The 27,321-nt window shown below is 40.7% G+C and overlaps 1 protein-coding gene across 1 annotated transcript in view; it reads left to right on the forward strand.

Annotated features, from left to right (window-relative positions):
* The window catches only part of NECAB3 (N-terminal EF-hand calcium binding protein 3), a 115,447-nt gene extending 89,802 nt beyond the window's left edge, over nucleotides 1-25,645 (forward strand). Inside the window, exons 6-13 of the mRNA XM_020814229.3 lie at nucleotides 4,541-4,695; nucleotides 6,352-6,473; nucleotides 8,506-8,585; nucleotides 10,305-10,358; nucleotides 16,424-16,536; nucleotides 18,465-18,542; nucleotides 20,078-20,169; nucleotides 21,682-25,645. Of these exons, the coding sequence (XP_020669888.3) occupies nucleotides 4,541-4,695; nucleotides 6,352-6,473; nucleotides 8,506-8,585; nucleotides 10,305-10,358; nucleotides 16,424-16,536; nucleotides 18,465-18,542; nucleotides 20,078-20,169; nucleotides 21,682-21,710 (723 nt within the window). The 3' untranslated portion in view covers nucleotides 21,711-25,645. The remainder of the gene's footprint in view (nucleotides 1-4,540; nucleotides 4,696-6,351; nucleotides 6,474-8,505; nucleotides 8,586-10,304; nucleotides 10,359-16,423; nucleotides 16,537-18,464; nucleotides 18,543-20,077; nucleotides 20,170-21,681) is intronic.
* Nucleotides 25,646-27,321: the final 1,676 nt, after the last annotated feature.

Consider the following 27,321-nt stretch of genomic DNA (forward strand, 5'->3'; position numbering starts at 1 on the left):
GTACATTTCCATTTATCTGTGAAAAATAAAAAACAGTACTACAATTATTTTCATTTCCTCAGAAATCAAAGGGACACTAAGAAATTAAACAAGAAATTAAAGTTCACATATCTCAATTTATATAATTTATGGACTAAATCCAATATAACTCCTACTTGGAGTAAATGCACTGAAATGAATATGCTTTGTGAATCAAGTCTAACTCACAAATGGGGACTCATTACTTGCCATTTAGAAGCCATCGCAAGTTAGGCTTTTTGCCTTCTACAGGCATAAGAGCACAGTAGAATCTTGGCCTATATGTATTTTGGACACAAATTTTGCATTGACTAAAACACATTTATATGCATTTGTGTATATTTTATGTGTATATTTTAATTGTATGCATTTTGGAAGGGTACACATGCTTTTGTGCACAGTTCTCTCTCTCTGAAAGACAATTCAGGCTTTGCGAATGTATAATTTTATGAGTCAAGATATATCCTAATCTACGGCAGTCCTTGGAGGCAGAAATGGGAATTTCTATAGAAAAATACAAAGCTAGAGTTTTCTTTTCTAACCAAAAGGGAAGCAGTTTCAATGAGAAAAGTGCATACTATGTGATGGGGATTGCTTTTAGTAACCCCTTCCCAGGGGACGTGGTGGCACTGTGGGCTAAACTGCAGAAGCCTGTGCTGCAGGGTCAGAAGACCAGCAGTCATAGGATCGAACCCACGTGACGGAGTGAGCTCCCGTCGCTTTGTCCCAGCTCCTCGCCAACCTTGCAGTTCGAAAGCATGCAAATGCGAGTAGATAAATAGGTACAGTGGGGTCTTGACTTGAGAACTTAATCCATATTGGAAGGCGGTTCTCAAGTCAAAAAGTCTGTAAGTCAAGTCTCCATTGACCTACAGTGCATTGAAAACCGATTAATCCCATAACAGGCCGTTTTTGTTCCATTTTGGTTTTTTTCTGGTCTGTAAGTCAAATCTCAGTCTGCAAGTCAAACCTAAATTTTGCAGCCAGAGAAGTCTGTAACTCAAAAAGTCTGTAAGTCAAGCCGTCTGTAAGTCAAGGGTCCACTGTACCACCTCGGGGGGAAAGTAAAACGGCGTTCCCTAATCATGCTGGCCACATGACAATGGAAACTGTCTTCGGACAAGCGCTGGCTCTATGGCTTGAAAACGGGATGAGCACTGCCCCCCATAGTCAGACACAACTGGACTGAAAATGTCAAGGGGAACCTTTACTTTTACCTTCCCAGCTATCACATCTCTGCTTTGAATTATGCCCATACAGTCCAATTTATCGGTTAAACAGAGATAAAACAAAACAATTCTAAGAAAACAAGGATTCTTCATTTTGAACATCTAACGAGACCTACAGTTATATTAAAAATGGTCTTTTGATGGAAACTTTTGTGCTGTGTAGCTGAATCTCCAATTAAATAATCAGGTCAAATCAAATAGGTTCATCCTCTTGGCAATAATTTATCTCAATAGATGAAAATGAAGCAGTTGTTCTGTAGAGATCATTTCTTTCATTGATTCATTATGCAGAAGAGCAGTGGCAGACGCATATAACATTATTGCCTGAGCCCTGATTTCATGGCTAGTAAAGAATATCCCTTTGTGCAAAAGAAAAGGCTTTTTGCTTACAGTTTAAAGTAGCTCTGTGGTCATGGATGAGATACTTGTGAGTTATTCATTTTCATTGCCAAATAAAGCTCAGCGACTTTTAAAACTCTGAAACTTAGGGTGCAACTAGATAGTAAGGTTATCTGGGCTGGAAGAGGCTGAACAAGAATGCTTAAAGATGCAGTCTGAGATTTTGAATGATCCTTTCATCCGCATACAAGAATCAGGTGGTTTTGGTCTAGGAAGCTACATCACACTTTAAAGCAACCTCATTTAACTTGTTCCTCACTCTGTTCCTCCATACCCCTCCGTCCTTTCCTGCATTTCTTTCTGTGTGGGGAAGCTGGATTTTTTTAAAAAAAAATTTATTGGTAAATGACGTAGCACTGCATTGGCTTGCCACCAAAACGAAACAGTACTGTATTGTAAAGAAAAAGAAGAACAAAAGAGTTTTCATCCCATTTCTCTTCCCCGGGGAGTGGGGAGAGCTGGATCTTAATTTTTTTAATGTTTATTTTTTCTTTGTTTATTGGTGAGTGACATATCACTGCATCAGCTTGTGACCAAAGCAAGTAGGTTGTGAGGAAAAAGAAGGTAGGAGAATTCCCCTCTGCTTCCTCTTCTGTCTCCTCCTTGGTGGGAAGCAGGGAAAACTGATTATTATTGTTATTATTATTGGTAAAGAACATATAACTCTATCAGCATCCTGCCAGAATGAAATAATGCTGAATTAGAAAGAGATTTTTTTTTCCGGTCGCTACACCCATTCTGGTCATTCCCACTCCCCCTCAGGGATGGAGCAGGAAAATAACTCAAATTATTCTTACAATTTTTTTTAAAAAAATACTGGTACCACATCACTTCATTGCCTAGCCACCAAGTCACACAGCACTGAATTGTTGGGGAAAACCCCTACTGGTGCCACTTTCCTGTTCAATTCTGGCGATCACCAAACTAAAATGGTGTGGTCCTATCTGCAGTTTAAAAAAGCAAAACTAGTCACCCCTGACAGGGACCCAAAAAGGTATGGATAGGCATGAATAAGGAAGGGACAGACTGATTTGCAATTTCATAATGGAGCCACTACAAAAATGAATAAATAGGCCCACCCCCAAACTAGACCAAACCATGGGACAAACCCCTATCTGACCACACCCTTAATTGCACTAGAGAATAGATTTACAGGTCTCAGGATGCTGGCTGTAGTCTCAAGGAATTGCTATGCTTCTCCAGGTGTCCAGATAGAGAGATAAACCTCGGAATGACTATTTATGGAGAAAAGCAACATTTTTGTGTTAACGAGGTATCCTTTTTGTGTGAGAGAGGTAGATTTGTAACCCGGGCACCCATCTCCACCCCGTCCCCTGATGGGGTTGGTGTACACTGGCTCAGTGTGAACGTTTTGTACTTGTTCAGTATGGGTGTGCACTTCAAATATTATTCGATTTATAATGATAATTTTAACTATATTTCTGGTTGCTTATTTGTTTTGTGTGTATTTGAGTTCTACAAACAAAAGTTAAAACATTTTCTGGATGCAGTTTTTATATTAGCTGCCTTCGCTGAACATTCCATTTTTTGAAAGCAGATAAAGGCCATGAAATGCAGTACAGTATTTATACAGCAAAATAGGTTCCTTCCTACATATACAACGTCATAAATATAAATCCCAACTCAGGTGCAATTACTGAAAGTTAAGGCAAGCAAACACTGAAACTGCGTTTGTAACCTAATTCATAATCCTGAGACAATAGTATTAATAGTGGAAGCAATAGTTAAAAGGAAGGAAAGAAGGGCAGAGATTTGCTTTGGGCTTAGAGAACAGAGCCCAAGAGTCAAGAGTCCAAGGCATTAAAAACTGTGGCCAAAGTGAAAAGGGCACAGAATCAGGACCACTGAAAGCTATGAGTTCTAGCTAGACATGGAATAAGTGGGCCGTGTTTGCACTCTGACAGAATCCCATTCTACTCACCACCCCCATCCAAGCATAAAAATGGCTGTGATATTCACCTTCAGGATGTGATAGATGTTTCAGTTACTATTGTTTAATCTCAGCAGTATAATTTTGAGTACAACCTTGGGAACTTTTTCTTAAAGGAAGCTCTTCTTGTCAACTTGGTGATGGCTTTCTGCAAGGGTGACATACCTTTCGTTACCATACCGGGTTTGGCTTATTGAGCATATTGGTTCTACTCCATTTGCTGTCTGTTTTAATCAATACATATTTTTCGCTCCATAAGATGCACCTTTCCATAAGACGCACCAATTTTTAGGAGAAGAAAAGAGGAAAATATAATCTCTTTTCTTCGCTCCATAAGACGCACAGACTTTCCACCCCCCTGTTTTGTGGGGAAAAGGTGTGTCTTATGGTGTGAAAAATACAGTAATTAATCTGCTCAGCCATGTTGGCTGAGAGGTTCTGGAGCTGTAGTCCAAAAAAGGATATACTGTATATACTTTCAAACATAATATCTCAGGGCATTTAAAAATGCCCTTTAGCATGTCTTAACTGAAAGGTCTGCTTTTATGCAGGCATTCATGCTTAACCCTCCAAATACAAGATACTGTATGTCTGCATTTGAAGGACCACCTTAACGAATAGGGTCTGAATTCCTCACAACAAATAACTAATATTTACTGTGAATTTGCCAACAGAGGCAAATTGAGTGGATTCACTTCCAGTTCAGAGCATTGGAACGGTAAATCAGAACTCCTGAGAGTGCTTTTGGGGGTGCCTAACATTTTTCTCAGTGATGTCAGGAGAAATGCTTTGCAGAAATCAAAGGCATGCTATTGTAAATACAATAATGCAGACCTTTTGTTGCTTGTTCATTGAAGTACTTCAGTAGATAACACATTACTTGAGGATAGAAGTATAGTACTGTACAAGATGGTATCTTTTCCTCATGTCTGATTCCCTTCAGGTGTATGAGAGCTCCTCCAAAATGGAACAGTTTGTGACCCGCTTTTTACTGCGTGAGACAATGAACCAACTACAGTCCCTGCAGGTCTCACTGGAGTGTGCTGCAGACACCATAGAAGAGCAAGCTGGCCGGGAAAAGTACAGCAGCTCTCTGAGGTACATGGGAGCAGCCAAAACTAAAAGCTAAAGCTTTAAACACTCTCTGGGCAATCTGCTCCAGATTGTACAATCTCAGGCCAGGCCATTCATCTCTTTTCTTGTCCTTACTTAATTCTAGAAACATTAGCTCTGTCACATCTGGGCCTTCCTTTGCTCTGGGCCTTTACCTGCCCACAAAAGTAAAAGATAATGGTATCATTTTTGGCCTAATATACTTTATTACATGAAGCACAATTACCATTTGAATTCTGCTTCATATAATAAAATATATTAGGCCAAAAATGATAAGTGAAGACACATAGTACCCAAAGCTGGATGAAGTAATTCTGGCATCTGAGGCAGAAAATCTGTAAATTGCCTTTCTTTCCTGATAGTAAAAATGTGACAAAAATAAATTCTTTTTAAAAATACAGTTTCCTTCTCTTTCATGATAATCAGAATTAGGAGTCTCCATTAGTTGTCTTACTTTGTCAAGCAGTTGGGCTGGCCCAACTTATCTCTTTATTGTCTTTTTTCTCTTTTACCTGTTTTTGTATTGGTTGTTTATTTTTATTGTATTTTAATGTTGTTGTAAGCCGCCTAGAGTAGTCCTCGCGACTAGATAGGCGGGATATAAATAAAATAAATAAAAAATAAATAATAATAAATAATAAATAATGGTGACTAGACTATTATGAGTGGATCTACAGTACACAATTATAGCAGTATGATACCACTAAGGGTGCAGCCACACAGCAAGGGAAGTGCAAATCCACTTGCATTCATTTGCTGTTAAGTCACGCCAAGAACTCCAGGCTTCACCAGGTCTGTCCACATTAACTGGCCATACAGGGAGAGAGAAGCCGCCTTGTTTACACCTTGTTTGCAATAGTCCAACAGTTGGTGCTATTAAAGGGGAACTGCTTACAAGCTGTTATCAAGGTTTCCATGTCTTTTAGTTTTGTCCTTTTAGTTTTGTCCTTACCTGTTTTTTTAAAAAGGGTGGGGAATCTTTTATATTTATAAAGAGAGAGAGAGAGAGAGAGAAAGAGAGAGAGACAAGGGGGAAAGTGTGTGTACATGTGCATGCGCATACACATGAGCCAACAGTTAATCCTCTCTTTTCTGCCTTGGTTAAGGCGATCACATGTCTGAACCAATTCAAATGCATCTGCTTTTTTAAAAAAGTGGAAGCCCCAGCAGAAGAGGGGGAAAACTAGAGTTGGGGATAGGGGACTGTAGGCTGATTTACATTTCCCGTTGCATCTTCTGTCGATAGAGGGGAAAAATATGAATCAGCCTGCCCCAAATCTCATTTTTAAATCAGTGTGGCCTCTCTCTAAGTGCCATAAAATTGTTTTAGCAGCAGTGATTTTCCCACATCCAGCTTTCAGTGGTTTTCCAATGATGGAAGACCTAATCCTACGGAAGAGGATACCATTTGGTAGCACTATCTTATTATTTATTGCCAAGTCTTTCATGTGGGTATGTGCGTGTGCATATGCATTTTAAAAAACAAATGAACACTCGCACAGTTAGATGATGACTATGTTTCTGGTGCATCTTCTTTTTAGCTTTGTATTGTATATAATGGATCTTGCACACACACAAGATCTCATAAACGTAGCATCAGTTACCTTGGGAACTGCATAACATTGATTTTGTACCTTTTAGGAATGATATGAAGAAACCAGAACCTCTTGTTGGCCCACGTACTTTGAAAAGATGTGGTCGTAGAGCTCAGAAGAATATCTGCTTGTCTCCTACAGATCCTTATTCAGGGATGTTGACCACAGGTACTCCTAAATCCACCACTAGTGTTCATATAAGTATCCAGAGTTTTTAAAAGTATATCATCCAAAACATAACTACAACCTCTGGTACAAGGTTGATCTGTTGCCAGAATCAGAGGACAGATTTTGTGAGCACAAGTCATAGACATTCCTGAATAGGAAATGAAGTGACATAGAAGGTGTATCAAAACACATTCACTCCATCAAAAAAAAAATCTGCTGTATAAATGCGCCTCTCTATTTACAGTTCAAAACACCAAAAATGGCCTGACATTGCTGTGCAATGTTGTGCCCACACTTAACAGTGAGGGGGAAAGGATGTAAGCTTTATACAGCAAAGGCCAGCCTGAATGTTGAAGACAACAGTGTCAGCAGTTACACTGGGTCTCCTCTTGTGCTTGCTTCTCTTCACAAACAGACACCAAGTAAGAGGAAATCCCAGAAACTCACTCCTTTAAAAAATACAGTTATTAACTTCTTATCCAAGCACCAAGCAATTGTCGTAGCTGTTTTTCAACATGTTCTCTAACTATTTATTGCTTGGAGTACAACTCCCAGAAAATCTAAGCAACAGCTATACTGACTGAGCTATCCTGGAAATTGTTGTCAAAATAATTTTTTCCACCCCTGCTTCAGACATGTTCCACTACACACACGAGATGATGCTGGAAGTGGTAATGAAGAAGGTGGAGCTAGCATGCTCACCTACCTCGTATGTTGATACCGTATACTTTGAAACAACTCAACAGGGCTAAAGTACACATTCCTTCCTCACAGTCAACTATGAGGTGGTTCACATAACCCTACGTATCTCATCTGATCTTCTATCACTTGATAACACCATCATGTGAAGGTTCACTGAGATTTGGTTTCTGAAAACCTTTGCTTTTAAAAGTTACCGTATATGAAAATGCTATGGATGGGGCTTAAAGTATGATGGCTTACACATGCAAGTCACTGTGTAGTGCTGAAATGAGTAAGCCATGTGTGAACCAGTTCAGTGCCTTCCCTACAAGAAGTATAATGCTTTTCCTTCTAATGAATTCCTATAAGTCAGAACCCAGGCAGATATTACAGGAGGTGGTTGCCTTCAACTCACATTTTCCCGATAATGTTGGCTGGCTCAAGACATTTTGCTACCTGAATTGGAGCTGTAAATGATAGGCCCAGCCAAGTTATGGCCCATAATAATCAAATCAACTGAGGTATCGTGGCTCTCTCTCCTTCTCCCTCTCCCCTTTATTGCAGAGCTGGTTGTCTTTCGAGAGTGAGGCAGCTGCCTCATCTCGCAGATCTTTAGCATCATGAAAAGACATAAAATATATTACCATACAATGAGAAAAATCTGCAACTTGAAGCAACTGCCTCACTCTCCTTAAAGACAAGATGGGCCCTAGAGTAAAATATGGAAATGACAGAATCAGTTTCTCACTCCATTTCACTGGCTGCTGTTTTCAAAGAGTGGGGAAAGATACAGGATGATACCACCCTGTCTGTGCAAGTCTTCTCCTGGGGAAATGCATGAAGTAGCCATTGGTAAGTGGCAGCTATTTTCTGTTGTTACGTCTAGTTAGGCTTCAGGCACTGCTGTTCTGAGAACAATTTGAAAAAAGCATTGTGATTCACAAGTCAGCAACAGGCTGAGACGCAGCACTCTTGCAGTAAAATAATAATGGAACATCAGATGTAGCCATGGCTGACTCCTAGATAAAGACCCTGCCTATCTTACAACATGAAGCAAATTATTTATTAAATCTATGCAGTTGCAAGGAAAAACATTATGTAGTGGTGGAAAGAATAAAGCATTCCCTTGCTTGGTGATTAGGTTAAAATGAGGTTGGGAGTTGAAGCAGGATCAAAAGTAATTTGTGTCCAATGTCTGATGTGTGGTAAAGCAAAAGAGAAAAGTTTGCCATGCCATCTGTCTCATTTTTGATGGGATTAAAATCCACCCACACCCAGCTCTGCCCACTGAACTGCTCTTGTAAGCTGCCTTCCTGTGACTTCTGCTTTGCCCGTCTCTCTTTGCATCTAGGGGTTCGTGTGGATGCTGACAGCCAGTGGACTTGTCAGAAGGACCAAGTGCAGCAGCTCATTGACAAACTGGAATGTAAGGTGGGCCAGCAAATGAAAATGGTGCCCTTTAGATGGGAAATTCAAAGCTCTGGTTACTGTTGGGATACTTGCTTTTGGGATAAAATTCAGCCTACTTTAACATCATCCCCATTTCCCCCAGTCATGATTATTTCTTAATATGTCCAGGTTTTCCATATTTCAATTCAGGAGACTTCGAGTGTAAAATCATATGATTATGATCACACAAGCATCTCACTTCCAGCCTCTCAAGAGAACTCAACATCAGAAAACCCAATATTCTTTAAAAGGGTTGTTGACTTGCAGGGAGAGGACTTGTAGAGGGAAGTGGGCTTTATGTTTTTCCCCCCCTTAATTCATATATACTTGCTTTTAAAACAGTTTCTAAACCTTTAATAGTAACAGGTCTCAATTAGGAAAATGTGTGGAATGTGACTAAAATGAGAAGGAAGTTAAAACTGAAGCTAAGATGAAAAAGAAGCAACTGGGAAACTATTCTTTATGGTTGACTTAAAACAAGAAAAATGAATCAGACAGGTCTGAAACGTATATAGATGTCTTGTAGGATTTGTAATATGCCTCTGATGCATGCAAGAGCTATGTAAATACAAAGTCCACTTAATTGTTTGTTCAGTTTTACAGCACTGTACCTTCCAAAGCAAAGTCAGGGATAAAAAAAATTAAATCCAAAATAAAGTTCTGTCCTTCTTCCAGAAAACTCTCCAAATGAAGAGATGGTAGTAACCTCATGATACACCGTTGCTTATGGTCCCTTGCCAGTGCTTGCCCAAAGATTTTTTGCTGCCTGAGTCAGAGCAACAAAGACCACCTCCCCAACCTTGAGCCAAGATGCACATTCCTCAAGGACAGCCCTAAATTGTTTTGGCATATGAGTCAGAAACTTCCATGACCTCCCACCCACTTAGCTATTTCCTTGCAATATCAATCCAGTAACAACAAAGTAAATAACAATTTGCTATTCTTTCATGGCACTCAGAGCCTGTTACCAGAGGCAGGTCCCTCATTCTGCTTTGATGGAAGAGCCAGCCTTGGTTCCTGCAGCTCCGTTTCAACATTAGTGTAGAAATGGTGGTCTATCTATGCAAAGGTGAGAGTGAGATGAATCACTCTTCCAGCTTAAATTAAGGCGGACATTCTTGCAAATAAATAAAATTAGGTTATCTCAAAGCTAATCAGTTGAGGGCCATATGCTGGTGGTAGGGAGAGCTAGAGGAAAAAGTGGATGAGCCCATCCCTTCTTAACTAGCTCAGTGGTTCAGGTAGAGGCTGGGAGATCGATTCCCCATTGGGTTTCCTGCGAGTAGAGCCAGCCTATATGGCATTGGGCAAGCTGCAGACTCTCAGGGCACCCCAGAAGAAGAGAATGGTAAGCCACTTCTGAATATTCCAGAAAACCATGAAAAAGGGTCACCATAATTCAGAATTGTCTTAATGGCACGTGATTATTATGTTTTCTTTGACCTCTGTCTGTCTTCACTCTTTCTCTCTGTCTTCACTCTCCTTTTGCCATTCCACTCTCTTGTTTTATTCTCCTGAGTCGGCCACTTGGTATATGTATAGATGTCTCTTAGCCAAACCTTGAAGTGTTTCTACAACACATACATGACATTCTAGCAACGGTGAATGTCTGATGAAGAAGAAGATCATGATATCAGTTATTTCATTGACTTACATTGCATTGCTTCCTTTTGCAATAATTCTGCACTTCTGTCCACTCAGAGTCCAAGGCTGGAACCTCTGAAAGACGATGGGGTCTGCAAAGAAAGAGATTCTGTAAGTTGTTGATTACTACTTCTGTTTATCGGCAAGGGGCATACCTAAAATGAGCAAAGTCTCTTATGGTATGTGATAATAACAGTGCGGTGCCAAACTTAGTGGTGGTTGCAAAAGAAAAGGAATTGATAATCAGATCTTTATTTATCTATGTACAGTGGTGCCCCGTATAGCGAGGTTAATCCGTTCCGGATTAACCTTCGCTATACGAAAACATCGCTGTGCGGGGCAGGAAAACCTATTGGAACGCATTAAACTTAGTTTAATGCGTTCCAATAAGTGTCTAAACTTACCCCCTCCAGCGATGTTTTCGCTCCGGCGGCCATTTTGGAGCCGCCGATCAGCTGATCGGCGGCTCCAAAATGGCCGCCGCATGACCCGAAATGGCCCCTATCAGCGTTTTCGCGCCCTCCCCTAAGCAAGGGGAGGGCGCGAAAACGCTGATAGGGGCCATTTCGGGTCATGCGGTGGCCATTTTGGAGCCGCCGATCAGCTGTTCGGCGGCTCCAAAATGGCCGCCGGAGCCCCAATCGTCGCAAAGCGAGTGCGGCGATTGGGGCTGATCCGTATAGCGATCCCCAAAAAGGGATCACTATACGGATTTTTCGTTAAACGGTGCACTCATTAAGCGAGGCACCACTGTATTTCTATAAAAGCATTGCACAATTTAAAATTATGGACATATGTTAAATACAAGTATTCTGCATATAAGTTAAATAAGCAGTGGGGCAATATACAGCCTTGTCATACTCCTTTTCCAATTTTGAACCACTAAGTTGTTCCATATCCAGTTCTAACTGTTGCTTCCTGTCCCACGTATAGGTTTCTCAGGAGGTAGATAAGGTGGCCAGGCACTCCCATTGCTTTAAGGATTTGCCATAGTTTGCTGTGGTCCACACAGTCAAAGGTTTTGCATAGTCAATGAGCAGAAGTAGATGTTTTTCTGGAGCACTCTGGCTTTTTCCATAATCCAGCACATGTTAGCAATTTGGTCTCTAGTTCCTCTGCCCCTTTGAAATCCAGCTTGTACTGGAAATACAGCTTGTGAGTTCTCGGTCCACATACTGCTGAAGCTTACCTTGGAGGATTTTGAGCATAACCTTGGTAGCGTGTGAAATGAGTGCAATTGTACAGTAGTTGGAGCATTCTTTGGCACTGCTCTTCTTTTGGATTGGGATGTAGACTGATCTTTTCCAATCCTCTGGCCACTGCTGAGTTTTCCAAACTCACTGGCAAATTGAGTGTAGCACCTTAACAGTGTCATCTTTTAAGATTTTAAATAGTTCAACTGGAATGCCATCACCTCCACTGGCCTTGTTGTTAGCCATGCTTTCTAAGGCCCACTTTACTTCACTCTCCAGGATGTCTGGCTCAAGGTCAGCGACCACCCTATCTGGGTTTATTCGGGGCATTCAGATTGTTCTGCTATAATTCCTCTGTGTAATCTTGCCACCTCTTCTTGATGTCTTCTGCTTCTGTTAGGTCCCTACCATTTTTGTCCTTTATCATGTCCATCTTTGCACAAAATATATCTAATTTTCTTGAATACATCTCTGGTTTTCCCCTTTCTATTCTTTTCCTCTATTTCTTTGCACCGTTCATTTAAGAAGGTCCTCTTGTCTATTCTTTGGAAGTCTGCTTTCAATTTTCTGTAAGTTTCCCTATCTCCCTTGCATTTTATTTCCCTCCTCTCATCTGCTATTTGTAAGGCCTCATTGGACAGCCACTTCGCTTTCTTGCATTTCCTTTTCTTTGGGATGGTTTTTGTTGCTGCCTCCTCTTATGAGCCTCCATCCAAAGTTCTTCAGGCACTCTGTCCACCAAATCTAGTTCCTTAAATCTGTTCTTCACTTCCACTGTGTGTTCATAAAGGCTTTAGTTTAAATTATACCTGACTAGCCCAGTGGTGTTTCCTACTTTCTTCAGTTTAAGCTTGAGTTTTGCTATAAGAAACCGATAATCAGAGCCACAATCAGCTCCAGTTTTGCTGGACTGTTGTCATGAGTGCAGCCGAAGATCTGGAACCTGAAGGGTTAACTGGCTGAAGAGAGTGGTGAGCAATTAGAAATACAAACACCTGAATCGCCTTCAGATTCTCTTCCCCCAGTAGACACGCTTCGGGCCAGGCTTCAGGGAAGACTTCTGACCAAAAGGTCAGAGGATGGCTTGAAGGCTGCCCACAGAAACATCAAATCAACTAGCCCTGAGTACTGACAGGATGAAAAGGCTTCCAGCAGTTCAAGGGGCTGTTTTACTATTTAAACAGCACTCAGATGGCTGAAAATCTGTGGAAGCAACAAGTCAAACCTCTGGCTTGCATCCATGTGCCTAACAACCTTGAACTGTGGTCTCCGGACTCTTGGCTTTGGACTCTGACCCTGGAATACGTTATGCGTTTTGGCTTTGGACTCTGACCCTGGACTACGTTATGTAAATTGGCTTTGGTATTTGGATATTGGTTCTGCATTCCCTGAATTCCTGACTTTGGACTGGCTTATTGTAACCCCTGGGAACGTGACAACTGTATAGAGCTTCTCCATTTTTGATTGCTGAGAACATAATCAATCTGATTTCAGTATTGCCCATCTGGTGATGTCCATGTGTAGAGTCACCTCTTGTGTTGTTGGAAAAGATTGTTTGTGATGACCAGCTTGTTCTCTTGACAAAACTATTAGCCTTTGCCCTGCTTCGTTTTGAACTCCAAGGCCAAACTTTCCTGTTGTTCCTTTTATCTCTTGACTCCCTACTTTAGCATTCCAATCCCCTAGATTGAGAAGAACATCTTTCTTTGGTGTCAGTTCTAGAACGTGTTGTAAGTCTTCATAAAACTGGTCACTTTCAGCCTCTGCAGCATTGGTGGTTGGTGCATAAACTTGGATTACTGTGATGTTGAAAGGCCTACCTTTGATTGTTATTGAAATAATTCTGTCATTTTTGAGATTGTATCCCAGTACAGTTTTTCCCACTTTTTTGTTGACAATGAGGGCTACTCCATTTCTTTTACGGGTTGTTGCCCACAATAGTAGATATGATAATCATGTGAATTGAATTTGCCAATTCCCATCCATTTTAGTTCACTGACGCCCAGTATGTCAATGTTTATTCTTGTCATCTCTTTTTTGACCACATCCAGTTTACCAAGGTTCATAGATCTTACATTCCAGGATTGGACTTTCCTTTCACTTCCAGGCGTGTCCGCAGCTGAGCATCACTTCGACTTTGACCCAACCACTTCATTAGCTCTGGATCTACTTGTACTTGGCCTTCCAAATTCCATTCAACTTGCCTCTATCCTACTTGAATTAGGGATCCATCGCCCCTCAACTGTGCCTTGGTGTCTCACCTTTAAATATTGGCTTTGTTCATTTTCAACCAGGCTCCTGTATTCGTTACTTTATGCTCTGTTAAGAGATTCTTACTCCCCCAAATGGATACAACTTATCCATTCTAAACTGTCATCCATTGATATCCCACTAAAATCACTTTGATTTGGAATTATCTGTCGCTCACTTTAATATCAAAGCCAAGTTATATCAGTGGGAGTTTGAGCATCTAAGTGACCTCCTTAATCGCACATGTTCTCCAAACTTTTTCAGCTTATCCCCTGTTTTAGAATATCCTTTAAACTATTTCAATCTATTGACTAATCCTATGCGGCAGAGAGCTTTCATGCTAGCTCAGTTTAACATCTTCCCATCGGCCATGCATTTTGGCCGCTTTTCCAAAATCCCTAAAGACAAATGACTTTGCCTTTTCTGTCATTTCCTGCCCGACACTTTAGACCATATTCTATTTAGATGCTCAGCACACCACTTCCATAGCAAACTCTTTTTAGATCACTGGCTGGTTCCTTTTTCAGATCACTTCTCTGATCTTCTCCCTATCTTCTTGAGTGATCGCTGTGCTCCCCTCACTGAGGTGGTGGCAAACTACTTAACTGAAATTTTGAGACTTATTGTTGCCTTATAATGTTGAATTCTCCTTACCCCATTCTCTGGAGAATATATATTATTTCTCATGATTTTGTACTTCCTCATTAATGTTGATTTTGTCTGTTTCCCCTGAGTTACTGCCTAATGCCAATAAAGGTTTATCGTATTGTATCGTACTTGTCATCCGCTCTTCCTCAGTGGCATGTTGAACACTTTCCGATCTGAGAGGCTCATCTTCCAGCGTCATATCTTTCAGCCTTTTGTTTCTGTTCATGGGGTTTTCTTAGCAATGATACCGGAGTGGCTTGCCAGTTCTTGCTCCAGGTGGATCGCGTTTAGTTAGAACTCTCCACCATAATCTGTCTTGGGTGCCCCTGCACGGCATAGCCCATAGCTTCTCTGAATTACTCAAGCCCCTTCACCACGACAAGGCAGCAATCCATGAAGGGGGCAGGGATAATAGGCTACTTCTATTGGTAAATTGGGAGAGAATGACTGTTGGCTTGTAGCTTTTCCCAAGGCATCTAATTGGCTACTGGGAGAAAGATGATACCAGACTACACAGGCCTTCAATCTGAACCAGCAGCAGTTTTTGTACCTAGCATAGTAACTCCTTAGGATCACACTTGGTCTTAGAAGATCTAGGTACTAGTCACTACTAGGCATCCTTGGGCAAGCTACTTTTCCTTACTCTCACCTACATCATATGGCTATTGTAGGAATAAAAATGAGAAGGAGGTAGCAGAATAGACTGAAAATTGAGAATAGACATAACTATAACAAAAGGGAGGAAAGGGGAAAGGATAATGAACAAGTAAGCAGTAGATTTGTCTACACTCTCCATATGAATGTAGTCTCTAAACTTCTTGACCTGATCTTTACCAACATTATTCTGCAAAGCACCATCTAAAGACCAAGGGAATAGTGATGTGTTCTTGTGTTTCTAGAATAATGGCTGTCAAGGATCCCTATGCAATTACCTCTGGGATCAAAGACATTTGTTCCTCAACAGAGTTGAGATTGCTACCACATTCAAGCAACTGTCAGATTCCCTTAGGCACCTGGCTGACAACTGTATGAACTGTATACTAGACAAGATAGGGCTTTGGTTGGATCCAGATCTCCTTACATTCATGCCTCCAGCAAATTTTGATTACTTATGTCCTATTCCATCATTATGAAAATATATGGGGACAGTTAGAATGTGACTGCTTTCTTTTTTGTGTGTGTGTGTGCTTTCATTATGGAAAAGTAACAGTCTGAAAAGAGGAAGTGTTTCTACCTTTGTATGCTTTCTATGTTAGCCAGAACATGAAAAATGCAGTATTTTGGTTCTTGTGGAGAGTATACACAGAAGGAACAGCATCTTCCTCTTCAGACAGTTTTTCTGTTGGGATGAAAGCAGCAACAGATGCCATGAGCCTAGTATGCTGTCCTTGTTGCAAGATTTAATGGCCTTTAGTGCCAGTGGGAATGTTTGTTTCCCTTGACTCCCTTTCTTTTCCTATGATCGCTCATTTGACATTTAATCAAGCCGCATTATGAATAACACAGACTACATTGCCCTTGATTCAATCACAAACTTGCCTTAATCTGCATTGGGCAAATCAGCCTGTTTCTGTTTTGTGATTACTCAGTTGGGAATTAGCATAATTTCATTTGCATGACTGATAACACACTGAAAGATTTGCATGCCTGGAGGGATAACATTGTAAGAGGAGGAAATACTCAGTTGCCTTAAGGTGGTGAGCTGTGTATTTGCATGCTTGCCTCTGGCTTACACAAGGTTACCAAACCAAAATAAATGGAAGCAGCAGCACCTGCTGGGGTGTGTTTTAAAAGAGCACAATCCGTTGATGTTTATTTATTTGTTTGTTTGTTTAAGTGTTTTTTTTTCAGGTATTCTTCCAAGACTGGAATTTAGGATGCCTTGCAGCATATTTAAAAAACACACAAACAGATAAAGCTAAAAAAAATAACAGTGGCATAATATTATGGTACTGGTATACAGATGATGACACAAAAAAAAGACATTGACAACAATTTGAAAGGCAGGGGCAATTAGTGACCTAGAGTGCAAAATGCTCTAACTTGATTACATACGTCCCTTGTCATCTCTTTCCCTTCCTGCAGCACATTTTGGTGGCACAAAGACAGATTGCAGTGGCAGAAAGTGGATTGGAGGCATTTCACCAAGCTCTCCAGTCCTACACAGAAATCACAGCTGGACAGAGCAGCTGCCTACAGTAAGTCTTCCAGAGTTTGACTTTGAGATGTTGCTGGGATGAGAAAAACGTTTGAAAACAGAGCTTGTGATTTTTGTTGACCTGTGAGTCTTAACATTCTTGCAACAACAAAGAGGTGGGTGTTATTTATAGAACATAGAATATATACAATAATGCTTGATAGAGATCCATGAACTAAGCTGTCCATCTGACAGTCCCATAAAACAGACGAACACTGTGCTTCTAGAAGCAGATTTATTACAGAGAGGTAGCATTGCTCCTTTTTTTTGTAGAGATGACAAAAGGAACAGAGGCATTGAAAATAAAATCGCTGTTTATAATTATGCACGTATGTGGGTGTAAGTCTGCACTATTGTCTCTGACTTCTACGTTCCCTCATGATATTTGCTGTTGAAAAGTACAATGGATAATTGCGAACAAATCAAAACAATCTGAATTTTGCTTCTAATGAAAGTAACATACTCCCCCCTTCCCTTTTTAAAAAGAATAATGTCAAAAGAAAATTTCAGTATGGTATGTTAATGAATGAACCTATGCACTATGAATACATTTTGGGTAGACATGAAAATTAATCAATTGTCATTACTAGAGTATAGGCATACCTTTATTGTTTGCTGGAAAATGACTAAGGTATATCAAAATGGAAAACGAGACTCACTAGTCATTATTATGTAAGACATGAAATATACTATACCAGTTGTAAGGTTCAGTCTTGTTTTGCATTAAATTGCCTTTCATAGCAGCCAAGAATCAATATGCCTTCTTGAAAATTACGCTATTCTTGATGAGCAAAATCACATGTTGTGTCTAATGTGGAGTTGCCAGGCAAAACAGCAGCTGGGCAGTAAGCCCATCTCTCTTTCCCACCACACTGTTTCCCATAATATGTAGGAATATCTAATGGCAACCTATTTAGATGCAAGTTCCTATGTCTTGATATTGTTGTGTTTCCCAGTCCTTACTGACACGCCAAATCTTTGGGTGTGAAGCAACATGGCTACCTCAACCCTAGCATAGGAATAGGGAATAGGTGGCAATGCGCTTGCTGATTGCAGCTCCCATGACCCGTCATCGCTAATTAAATGGGTTATTGTTGTTGGAAATTGGAATTCAACATCATCTGGAATAGGCGATGGAGAGAAAGTGACAAAGGGCTACCAATTTTTGATAGCAAGCTTATGTCAAACAAGGTAATCTAGTTCTGCGCTGTAAGCAGTTGTACAAATGGGTCTTCTGAAGAAGGTTTGAGTCTAAAATTGGATCCAGTAAATTGGGGTGGACAAACACTGAGGGTTGCTCATGTTCATCCCTGGACCTAGGAAGGCTTCACCTGCACTTGTGCCTGCAAACCTTTGTACCGCCCCTGTTTTATATATATTAAAATGGGAAGTGCTCAAAATGTGAAAATGTTTCATAATATTCTGAGAAATCAAAACATGGAAAAATGCTCTCACATCTGTTAGAGTGGATGCGGGGACATTCTGACCATGGGAGAGTATGGGGGATACTGGGTGCTGGGGGGGGGCTACATGCAGGGCCCATGGACTACATGCTGTTCACCCCTGCTGTCGGTGAAGAATACTCCTGTGAGTCAATGTAGTGATGCAGAAGTTTCAAGCAGGAGACAAAGGCGTTGGTGTCTGTTTTTCTCCCATATGCGGGCTGTGTAATTAATGTGGCCATCACAACACAGCAAATTCTCCTTTTAAAAGCATTGGCAGTTCTTTAACATCGGCATGGAGACAATTATCTTTTCTGCGAGAACAACAACAAAAACCCATCCATGAGTCACCGAAGATAAGTCATCACGGCACCAGAAGAGCCAGCCTGGATGACAGCACTAAAGTCCTTTTTGATATGCAGCACACATAGCCTGACATGTTGTGATAAAAACATTTTTCCTTATGGTCTCCCTTCTTTTCCTGTAGCATCTCTGCCCACAAATTGGTGAGTGATGCCTGCATCATCCTCTATGAATTTTGGCAAGATGTATCTTCATGGAGAAGGTTAGTTACTCTTTCCTATTTGTGAAGCAGAGGTCATTTGGTGAATCACATCTATATGTGAACATGGAAGCTGCCTTATTCCAAGTCATTGAATTGATCCATCTGCCTCTGTGTAATGCTTTTGGTGCTCTTGGACCTCGCTGGTAAAAACAAGGTTGCCTTTAGACATCATAAAGGACTTACATGCCCACCATGTAAGTAGTCTTGATAGTTCAAGGAGGGTATGCTAGCCTTAGGCCCTGTGCATCAAAATCCTGATGAATAAAATCATTAGGCTCTGAGAATCAATGCTAAAGTTAAATGCACCCTTGTAATTAAAATGCATACCTGTTGTAGCTGTTGTTTAAAATACAAGTAACAGCTTGGAGAGAAGTGAAATTATGAATGTTACTGCCAGCAGGGAGCGAGAGCCTTAAGTCTTCTCTTCCTTGTTGCAGCTGATAAGCATTACTCCTTTTAAGCTACAATTTGCACTGGCATTTTAAAAAGAAAAGCCATTGTCACAGAAGATGCAATTATTGATATGTTTAAGTTCATTGTAAACTTTCCCTGGATATCAGTTGGGAATATTTTTTTGTACAGTTAAGACACTCACTGTCGGTAGGGAGAATTCTGAAGGCAGCTTCCCATGAAACATTTAGGCATGCTGTTTTGTTGTTGTTGTTGCTTTGAGATAGATTGTGTCCATGAACGATCTATCATGTAGGCATGGGATAATTGTGAAAGATTATATATTGCTTATATTGCCTTTCAGCATGCTTGTACACGTTTGCAGCTGTGCGAGAGATGCAGCTTCCAGTAGTCACTGTGAAATGGTGGTAAAATGATGTTTTAGGAACACAGAGGCTACCTTGTACTGAGTCAGACTGCTGATTAATCAAGGCCAGTGCTGTTGACACTCACTAAGAGAACTTCTACAGGGTTCCAGATTGGATTTGTGCCTTGCCTTGCCCAAAGATGCCTGAGAATGAACACGGTATCTTTGGGCATGAAAAGTAAGAGCAATGCCACAGAGGTAGATCACGTCTTTCAACACCCAACTTGATGCTGGAAAAGTAAGCCCTCCACATAGGTCCACTTGGCTATCTTGACACAGGCTGAGAGGAGTTCAATATATATATGGGCCAGTTTTTCACAGTGCCCCCAAGTTCTTAGATAGTTGTTAGAACTCATGTTTTGGGATGGAATGAACCTTCTAATTCTTCTGCCATCCAGCAGTTTGTCCTCATACAGTTTTTTAGGGGACAACCATAAAGTATTTCATAACTGATGGAATAAAGTTATGACAAATTATAGATTTTAAAGATTTGTAAGGTATAACAAAGGAGTGGAGAAAGATGATATTATTTACAGGTCATCTCTTCAAAGAGGTTTAATGTCTAGTCCCCAGCATATTCAAAGAGTTTGTGGAATGTGTCTGGGAAGTCCACCACATAAGGTGAGGTTCAGCAGGGCCTGCTTTCTATTGCTCTTAGACAAAGAAGAAGACCAAGGTACGCATCTATTCTGTTCCAACTCTTCTCATTGTTTCACAGCCACCTGCAATCAAATTATAGCAAGAAATTCCAGCATGCCATCACTGACATACTCGACTCTCCAGACCTTTTGACCACCATGTTGTTGCCAGGTACGGCAATGTTTACTACAGAATTTCTGTATTTATTTATGATGACAATATGAACAAAAAGATATTAAAGCATCTTGTAACTTTAATAGTTATCTGGAAGAAAGAATTTTAACAAGTGTCAGTCACATGGCAAGTTGCACCTGCTGAAACTCTTTGTTCCACAGCTAATTAAAGGCTCAGTAACCCTATCCAGTTGGTCATGGGACCACCCTACTTTTACTGCATAAAAACCATCATTTGAAGCACACAAAACATCATTGTGTAAATGATGTGATCTTAACTTTATTGGGAATTTCAGAACAGAGTGATCCTGTTGCACATTTGGATTTGAATGGATTCAGTAAGGGTTATTACCTAATCTGTAAAAAATTGCTATCTATATGAAACAAAAACTAATAAGGCAGGTGAGAACAGCAGATCAGATAAAGTGTATAAAGTAATGCAGACAAACAAGGCAGCATGTATGAGAGAGGTACAATGTTATTACTCCTGGAAGAATATAAGATATTTAAAGACTGCAAATGTAAAACAGTAGGTCATAGTCAGGCAGTACAGCAAGCTCACTAAAATACAAAGATGGAATGTGTAGGTATTTTATTATGTCAAACTGTATTTAAATACTATGAATAAACAAACACATCAGCTGTAGGAGACTCGTGGCAGCTGACTTGAATTTGAACTGGGAAAAATGGCAGGCTATTTCGATCACTTGGCTAAAATAAAAATACATGGTTGCCATCAACATTCCCTCTAATTTTCAGCCCTGCTGGGTGTGGCTCCGCCCCTTGTGCATGACTTCACTTCCTAACACGTGCACAACTCCGCCCCCTAGCATGGGGTTCCATCGCTACCAGAACTAAAGGGGCTGAAAATGATCGCCATGGGTGTGCAGAGGAGGAGGAGCCCCACGTGGAAGAGGGGGAGGATCATACGCATGCACACAGGGACACACCTGGTTACCATACCCAAGATCACAAAATTATTTCAGGCAGGAAGACTTAGGTCGCTGATTATTATTTCCATGCAGTTTCTGCAAAGACTAACTTCAGTAGGAAAAATCTGAGCCATTGTGTTCAAGATGGTGCCCTGTAGAGAAGTAACAATTGTTGGATTAGCAAGGAGAGTTTTGTCAAATCTCCTTCCTTTCTCTTTTCATTTATCAAACTGCGGTTTTCTGGTTTGGTTGTAATAGGAAACTGGCCAAATTAATCACAGCAGAAATTTGAATACAATGCACACAAAGAGATGGGTGAATGGATTGTGTGACCACAGGGCTCATGCACTGAAGTACAGTAGCAAGTCACAAGTAGATTGAAAGAAACTTATAGATGAGTTGACTCACCAAATCTACACTGATTCTGTGGGCATACTCTAGTTACATCTTACTACTGTATTACAGGCACTTTATGGGCCCAGTGTTGTCATGGCTTAACTGGATCCATAGTCTTAAAATGCACTATAACCTAGTTTTTCCTGTCTAAGTTTCTGAATTTCTTGCGCTTGATTCCTCAGCTTCTTGGTGGATCATGAACAATAATTGATTGTCCCATGGTGCTTCCTCAAGGCTGCCAGCATGTGGATGAATCAAGCACTGCCTTTCCAAGCCAGCCTTCCTTGTGTCCAGAGTTGTCCTTCCTCATCCCATTCTCTTTCAAGGCTGCTTTTCTTCTCTTTGTTATTATGAAATGCTTCCTTTTTCTCCCCTGCATCTGTGAGACTAAGACAGCACTTTTGAATGCATCCCACCACCCTTGTGTGAATATCACCTGCATTCCTCCTTCCATTCTGACATGAGATTATTATCCACAATTATATGATAGTCTTGGTAGCTTTGAGGATATAAGAACAAGTTGTGACCGAAGCTTATAGATGGTGATAATGACCGTTAGTTGTCTTTCTACTGAAATCAAATGATGCATAGAGAGGGGATAATTCACGTACACTCTGGCGTGGTTTGAATAGATGCTGATGGAGGGGATTCTCTTCTCTATGGTCAACATCAAAATGTTGATATCATGGGAGGCTACTGCAGAATCTACTTAGATGCTATTCCAGCCCCTTTAATGTCTTTTAAATAGAACTGTTGTCTTGTATCACTTGATTAGAACAGGGTCATCAAACTTGTGACATTCTAGATGTCGGGCTGCAGTGGCCATCAGCCTTAGCCTCCTTGGCCTATAAGGATAAAGGTTGGGAGTTGTAGTCAAACCATATCTAGAGGGGGACCAATTCACCACCTCTGGATGGGACAGTTTTTTCTGCAGCCTGACCAACTTTCCAGGTTTTTTTAACCAGACCTAATTGCTAGATACTCAAATTATAAGTTCCAAAATACAGAATTCACATTTGAATTTGTATGTTTGCATCCTTTGAATTTAGAAGCAATGCATAAATCTCTGCAATACTGTGCATTTTGCTACAGAGTGTTGCAATCCTTAATGTTGTAAAATGTTATTTTTCTTTTAAAAATAGTTATTATGCAAATGAAATCAGCAAAAAGAAGACGTAGCTTGACTTCACATCTGATGAATGGCATCTTCAAGCACATCAAACAGCTTGAAATGCTGCTATGCTATCATCTAAGAATGGCTAGCAGTTTTTTTTCCCTCAGGGGCCACTCATTTCTTAAGTTAGGGGCTCAAGGGCCAAAAGCTATCTTGGTGGGTGAACTGAGTGGTGTTTAAGTTGCACAATAAAATGGATGTCATCTAATAATAATCATGTGCTGTCAAGTCAATTCTGACTGATGGCAAGCTTTTTTAGGGGTTTCCTGGTAGAGAATATTCAGAAGTGGCTTATCATTCCCTTCTTCTGGGGGTGTCCTGGGACTCTGCAGCTTGCCCACAGGCTGGCTTTACTTTTTAGAATTGTGGGCTCATGGACTTTGTCGTGCCAGCAAAGAGGAGTATCTTTAATTCCCTTTCCAATTGCATAATGGGAAGGCTAGCAACATTTAGAGTTAAGATTGATTAACAAGTCCCAAATAAAAATGTACACACATACCACAGCCTTTAACCAACTTAAGCAATTATTCAGACACTGCTTTAAAGGTAAAAAGAAAATAGATCTGTACTCATTGCAGACTTGCAAGTTGCAAGTACAAGCTTGATTCAAGTGGCAGTAAAATACACAGTAGTAACCACTCTCTCTCAGAGGAGAGTAAGAAGAACGAATTTAAAAAGTTAAAATGGTAAAAGACAAAAATGGATTCTCTCAGACTGCAGGGCTGAGAGAAAAAGCCATGTTGGACATAAGGAAGGGGCTCAGCAGAGCAAAGCAAAAAAGCAAAGTGTGCTGCCTAAATACTGCCCCCTGCCCCCAAGCGATCTGAGTACTCCTTTTATTAACCTTGGAAGGCTAGAAGGCTGAGTCAACCTTGAGCCGCTACCTGGGATTGAACCCTGGGTTGTGAGCACAGTTTTGGCTGCAGTACAGTGGTTTAACCACTGCCCCACAAGCAACTTCCTTCTATCTTGTCCCAAACCCTTTTTTAAATACCAAAACAAAGGCAGTGAAGCAACTGAAAGGCAGATGAGAAGTTACCTTACCCACCAAGAAAGGGTGTTAGTTAATTGGTCAAGGAGGGTAGTCAGCCTAACTACCCAGCATGTTACTAAGCAACGCTTCCTCTCAGGTGATCCTGCACTAACTTGCATATTGATTTGTTAACTAATTCCAACACCACTTGCAGGAAGCACAGTGGTGAAATCAAACTGCCATAGCCAGAAACCTAAACCAGTGAGACTTCCAGCAGGGGATAAGGTTTTCACAATTATGGAGCATGGGGCACGGCAACATTTATTTTCCTTCCACTGGTGTCAAAAGAGCCATGTTTGCTTCATGAAAGTCTGGAATCCTCCTTGAAGGTGGCAGCAGTGAGCAGAGATGGGCAAATCTATTCATTTCATTCCTGCTAGATTTCTCTGACTGCCCATTCATTCCGGTCTGTGTTGGCATCAGGTTACAAATGCAGCAAAATTCAGACCCAGAAAGGGCACCCAGAAATGTGTATACATTTTAGTGTGCATTTTCTCTAACAGATGCATTTTATGAAGACTATTCCAAGTGAGTGTCATTTTTCCCAAGCACTTCTCCAAGAATAATGCATTTTTGCTTCCTTTCCCTTATTATGCACATGTTTATGGGGACTGTATCAATTGCAGACTAGATTATAAAATTCAGAAATGTGTGGATTTCCACATGCAGGTGTATTCTGGTTTGCCTGTATGTTCAGCAGGCAAGAGTTTGGTGAAGTCCGTATACAAATTGCTTTAGACCTAACGAGAGGATGACAAATAATCAGGAAGGGGATTAAGCAATCCCTCACTCTCTTTTGCCAGAAACTATGGCCCCTTCTCACAGACGTCTGCAGAAGAGGAAGGGGCTGTTCACTCCATGCAGCCTTGTTGTAACATGTGATTCATCCCTAAGAAAACAAGGAACCCACTGAAAACTCCTCTCTCCTCATATATCCATCATGGATTTAAAATTAATTTAACATTCCAGTACTCCAGAGACATGCTTTATTGTGGACTTCTCTTAGAACTAAACTTAGCAGGTCAGCATTCCACAATGTTGTAAACTTTGCTTTTTGTTATAGAAGACAAGAGCTGGGATAAAAAAAAATAATCCAGACAATTGTATCCAAGGTAATACACGCAGATAAAGTTTTTTCATGAACCATGATGCTAAGGAGCAGAACTAGCATACTCTGGCTGTATGTCTGTGTTGACCCTGAAAGGTGGGTGATGGAGAAACTGGAATTTGGACCTTTAATTCGAATACAACCCTAAGTATCATTCTGCTGCTATCCTTCAATATACTGCATCTCTCATGGTGGCAGTAAATAGCTTAGAAGACACTCAGTGCATTCTGTTTTGGTTAAACCTCTGTGGAGGAAGGTTAATTAGCAGTCCCAATCTTGAGGACAGTAGCATCTTGAAGGGAGAAAAATGGATCTCTAATAGAAGTCCCAGCACCATCCTCAAACTACAACTCCCAGGATTCCTTGAGAGGAACCAGATTGGTAGTGTAAATACACCCATGGTCCCTTGTTCTACTGTGGCTTCAGGTGACTGATTTCTGTTAATATGCAGCCTAGCAACACTTCTGTTACAAATAAAATGGACGTTTTTTAAAAAATAGAAATGTGCATGCTTTCGGAAAACCAAACATTGATTTCTTTGTAATGGCTGTTTAATGCATTACCATCACTGTATTGCTTTAGATATAGTGAAAATTTCCTCCATAAAAGGAAGGAGGGCTGTTTATTTTCAAGACATAAAGGAGAAAAAGGAAAATATCAGTGCAAGGAAAAGAAAGTAGCTTATTCCTTTTACAGATGCCTGGTTAGTTGGTATTTTTGTGTGTGTTTAAATGCAAGGTTCTGCCTGTATGCAGTAATGACATGTACCCTCCAGTTTTCTTGTCTCATAATAAACTGTTCTGAACTCCTGCGCTGAGCTAGTTAAGTATTGATCTGTCTCCTGTGATTAATTTTCCTTTTGGGGGGGACTGTGGCATAAAAGTGCCACCTGACTGCATGTGTATAGCAGAAGCTAAAGACAGTGTCCTAAAAAAGCATCTCTTCAGAATAATATTCTGACTCTGTCTCTAATAAACATAATGCTATTCACTATGTGTTTGATGGTTTAATTTGTTAAAAGTTTTGCTTCCAAATATCTCATTTGTTTACCTGAAAATTTGGGACAGGCTTCCACAATCCACTTTTCCCAGAGGTCCAGCTGACCAGTTGGGCTTTGGGGAAAAGACAGCAGCTGTTAGTGCTGCAGAGTTTTGAATTTTTGGGAAAATTCCTTTTTTTACTTTGCAGTAGAAGTAAAAAAAGTCCACAGAGAACAATAGCTATAAGTTCCCTAGAGTCCACCCCTTCATTGACCCAATTCTGTTGCACAAGTAATGGGTCCTTTCTGGAGCTTGAGTAAGCAAACATTGAGTACCTCTTGTGGAAGAGGAAGTCCTATTAAAGGCATGGGGAGAGATCTCCAGATGGCACAATGGCAAGCTAGAGATTGTAGAATACCATTGGCAGAACACATCCATGGAAAGCCACTCACAGTAGGCCACTGGCCTTATATTGAAAATAGCCTGCTCTGTAAATTTCTTTATATATGTTAGAAGAATATGCTATTTGATAGTTAAATGTTTTTAAGCATTCTTATCTTTCATCACTGAGATTAGAGTTAAGAAAGAGATTTCCTCACTTATTGTATATGCTGTAAAGTGTTGTGCTGGTTCATACATTGTGTAGACATATGTAAAACTGAGTTGCATTTTGTGAGTCTAAAACTATTTCACTAGGGCTCAAATCATGAATGAACCTAAATAAATTCTAATGGGAAAGAACCCAGGCTAGCATTTACTGTATAGGGCAAGGTTTATGGGAAGAATTCATTAACTGCAGAAATTAGGTGTTCATTACAGGACATGATCCTAATTCTTCCATTATACTTCAGTGGACAGTGTTTTAGTGGATTTTGAGGGCACTGCACACAGACTGGTTGCTAGGATACTTGTTATGGATATTTGAGAAAATTTTGGCAAATGTAAGTGGGTTTTGAATGTATGTGCACTAGAGATGGGGATGAACCGCCACAATGTGGCTTCGTCTTAGTTCATGGGTTATAAAACTTGATGAACCATGAATGGCCCCCTCAGTGGCCCAACGAGTCAATTTGTCAGTTCCTTGGGTCATTTTTTTTAGACAGCCCCTGGGACTATTAAAAAAATAAGAAAAGAAAGCCCCGGCCCCATGGCATAAGAAGAGGAGGGAAGGGATCAAAGCGATCCCCCAGTCACATTGCCTTTTGCTTGGGTCCCACTATACTCTTCCAATCCCCCAGTGGGAATAGGAAGAGGAGTGTAGCCAGATCTAAGCGATCCCCAAGCCCTGATGCCTTTGCTAAGGCACCGGGGCTGGGGACCACTTTGATCCCTTCCCTTGTCTTCTTATATCACACGGGCATAGGAAGAACAGGGAAAGTGGGACCCAAGTGATTCCACAGCCCCGGGGGTGGGATTCACGTCAGGCAGGCTTTAGCAAGGCACCTGAACGGGAAATCCCTCTCTGCTTATGCCCCTGAGGAACAACTGATCCGTGGGAGCATAAGCAGAGAGGGAATGAAGGGACAA

Source organism: Pogona vitticeps, chromosome 4 (assembly GCF_051106095.1).
Source record: "Pogona vitticeps strain Pit_001003342236 chromosome 4, PviZW2.1, whole genome shotgun sequence".
NCBI lineage: Eukaryota > Metazoa > Chordata > Lepidosauria > Squamata > Agamidae > Pogona > Pogona vitticeps.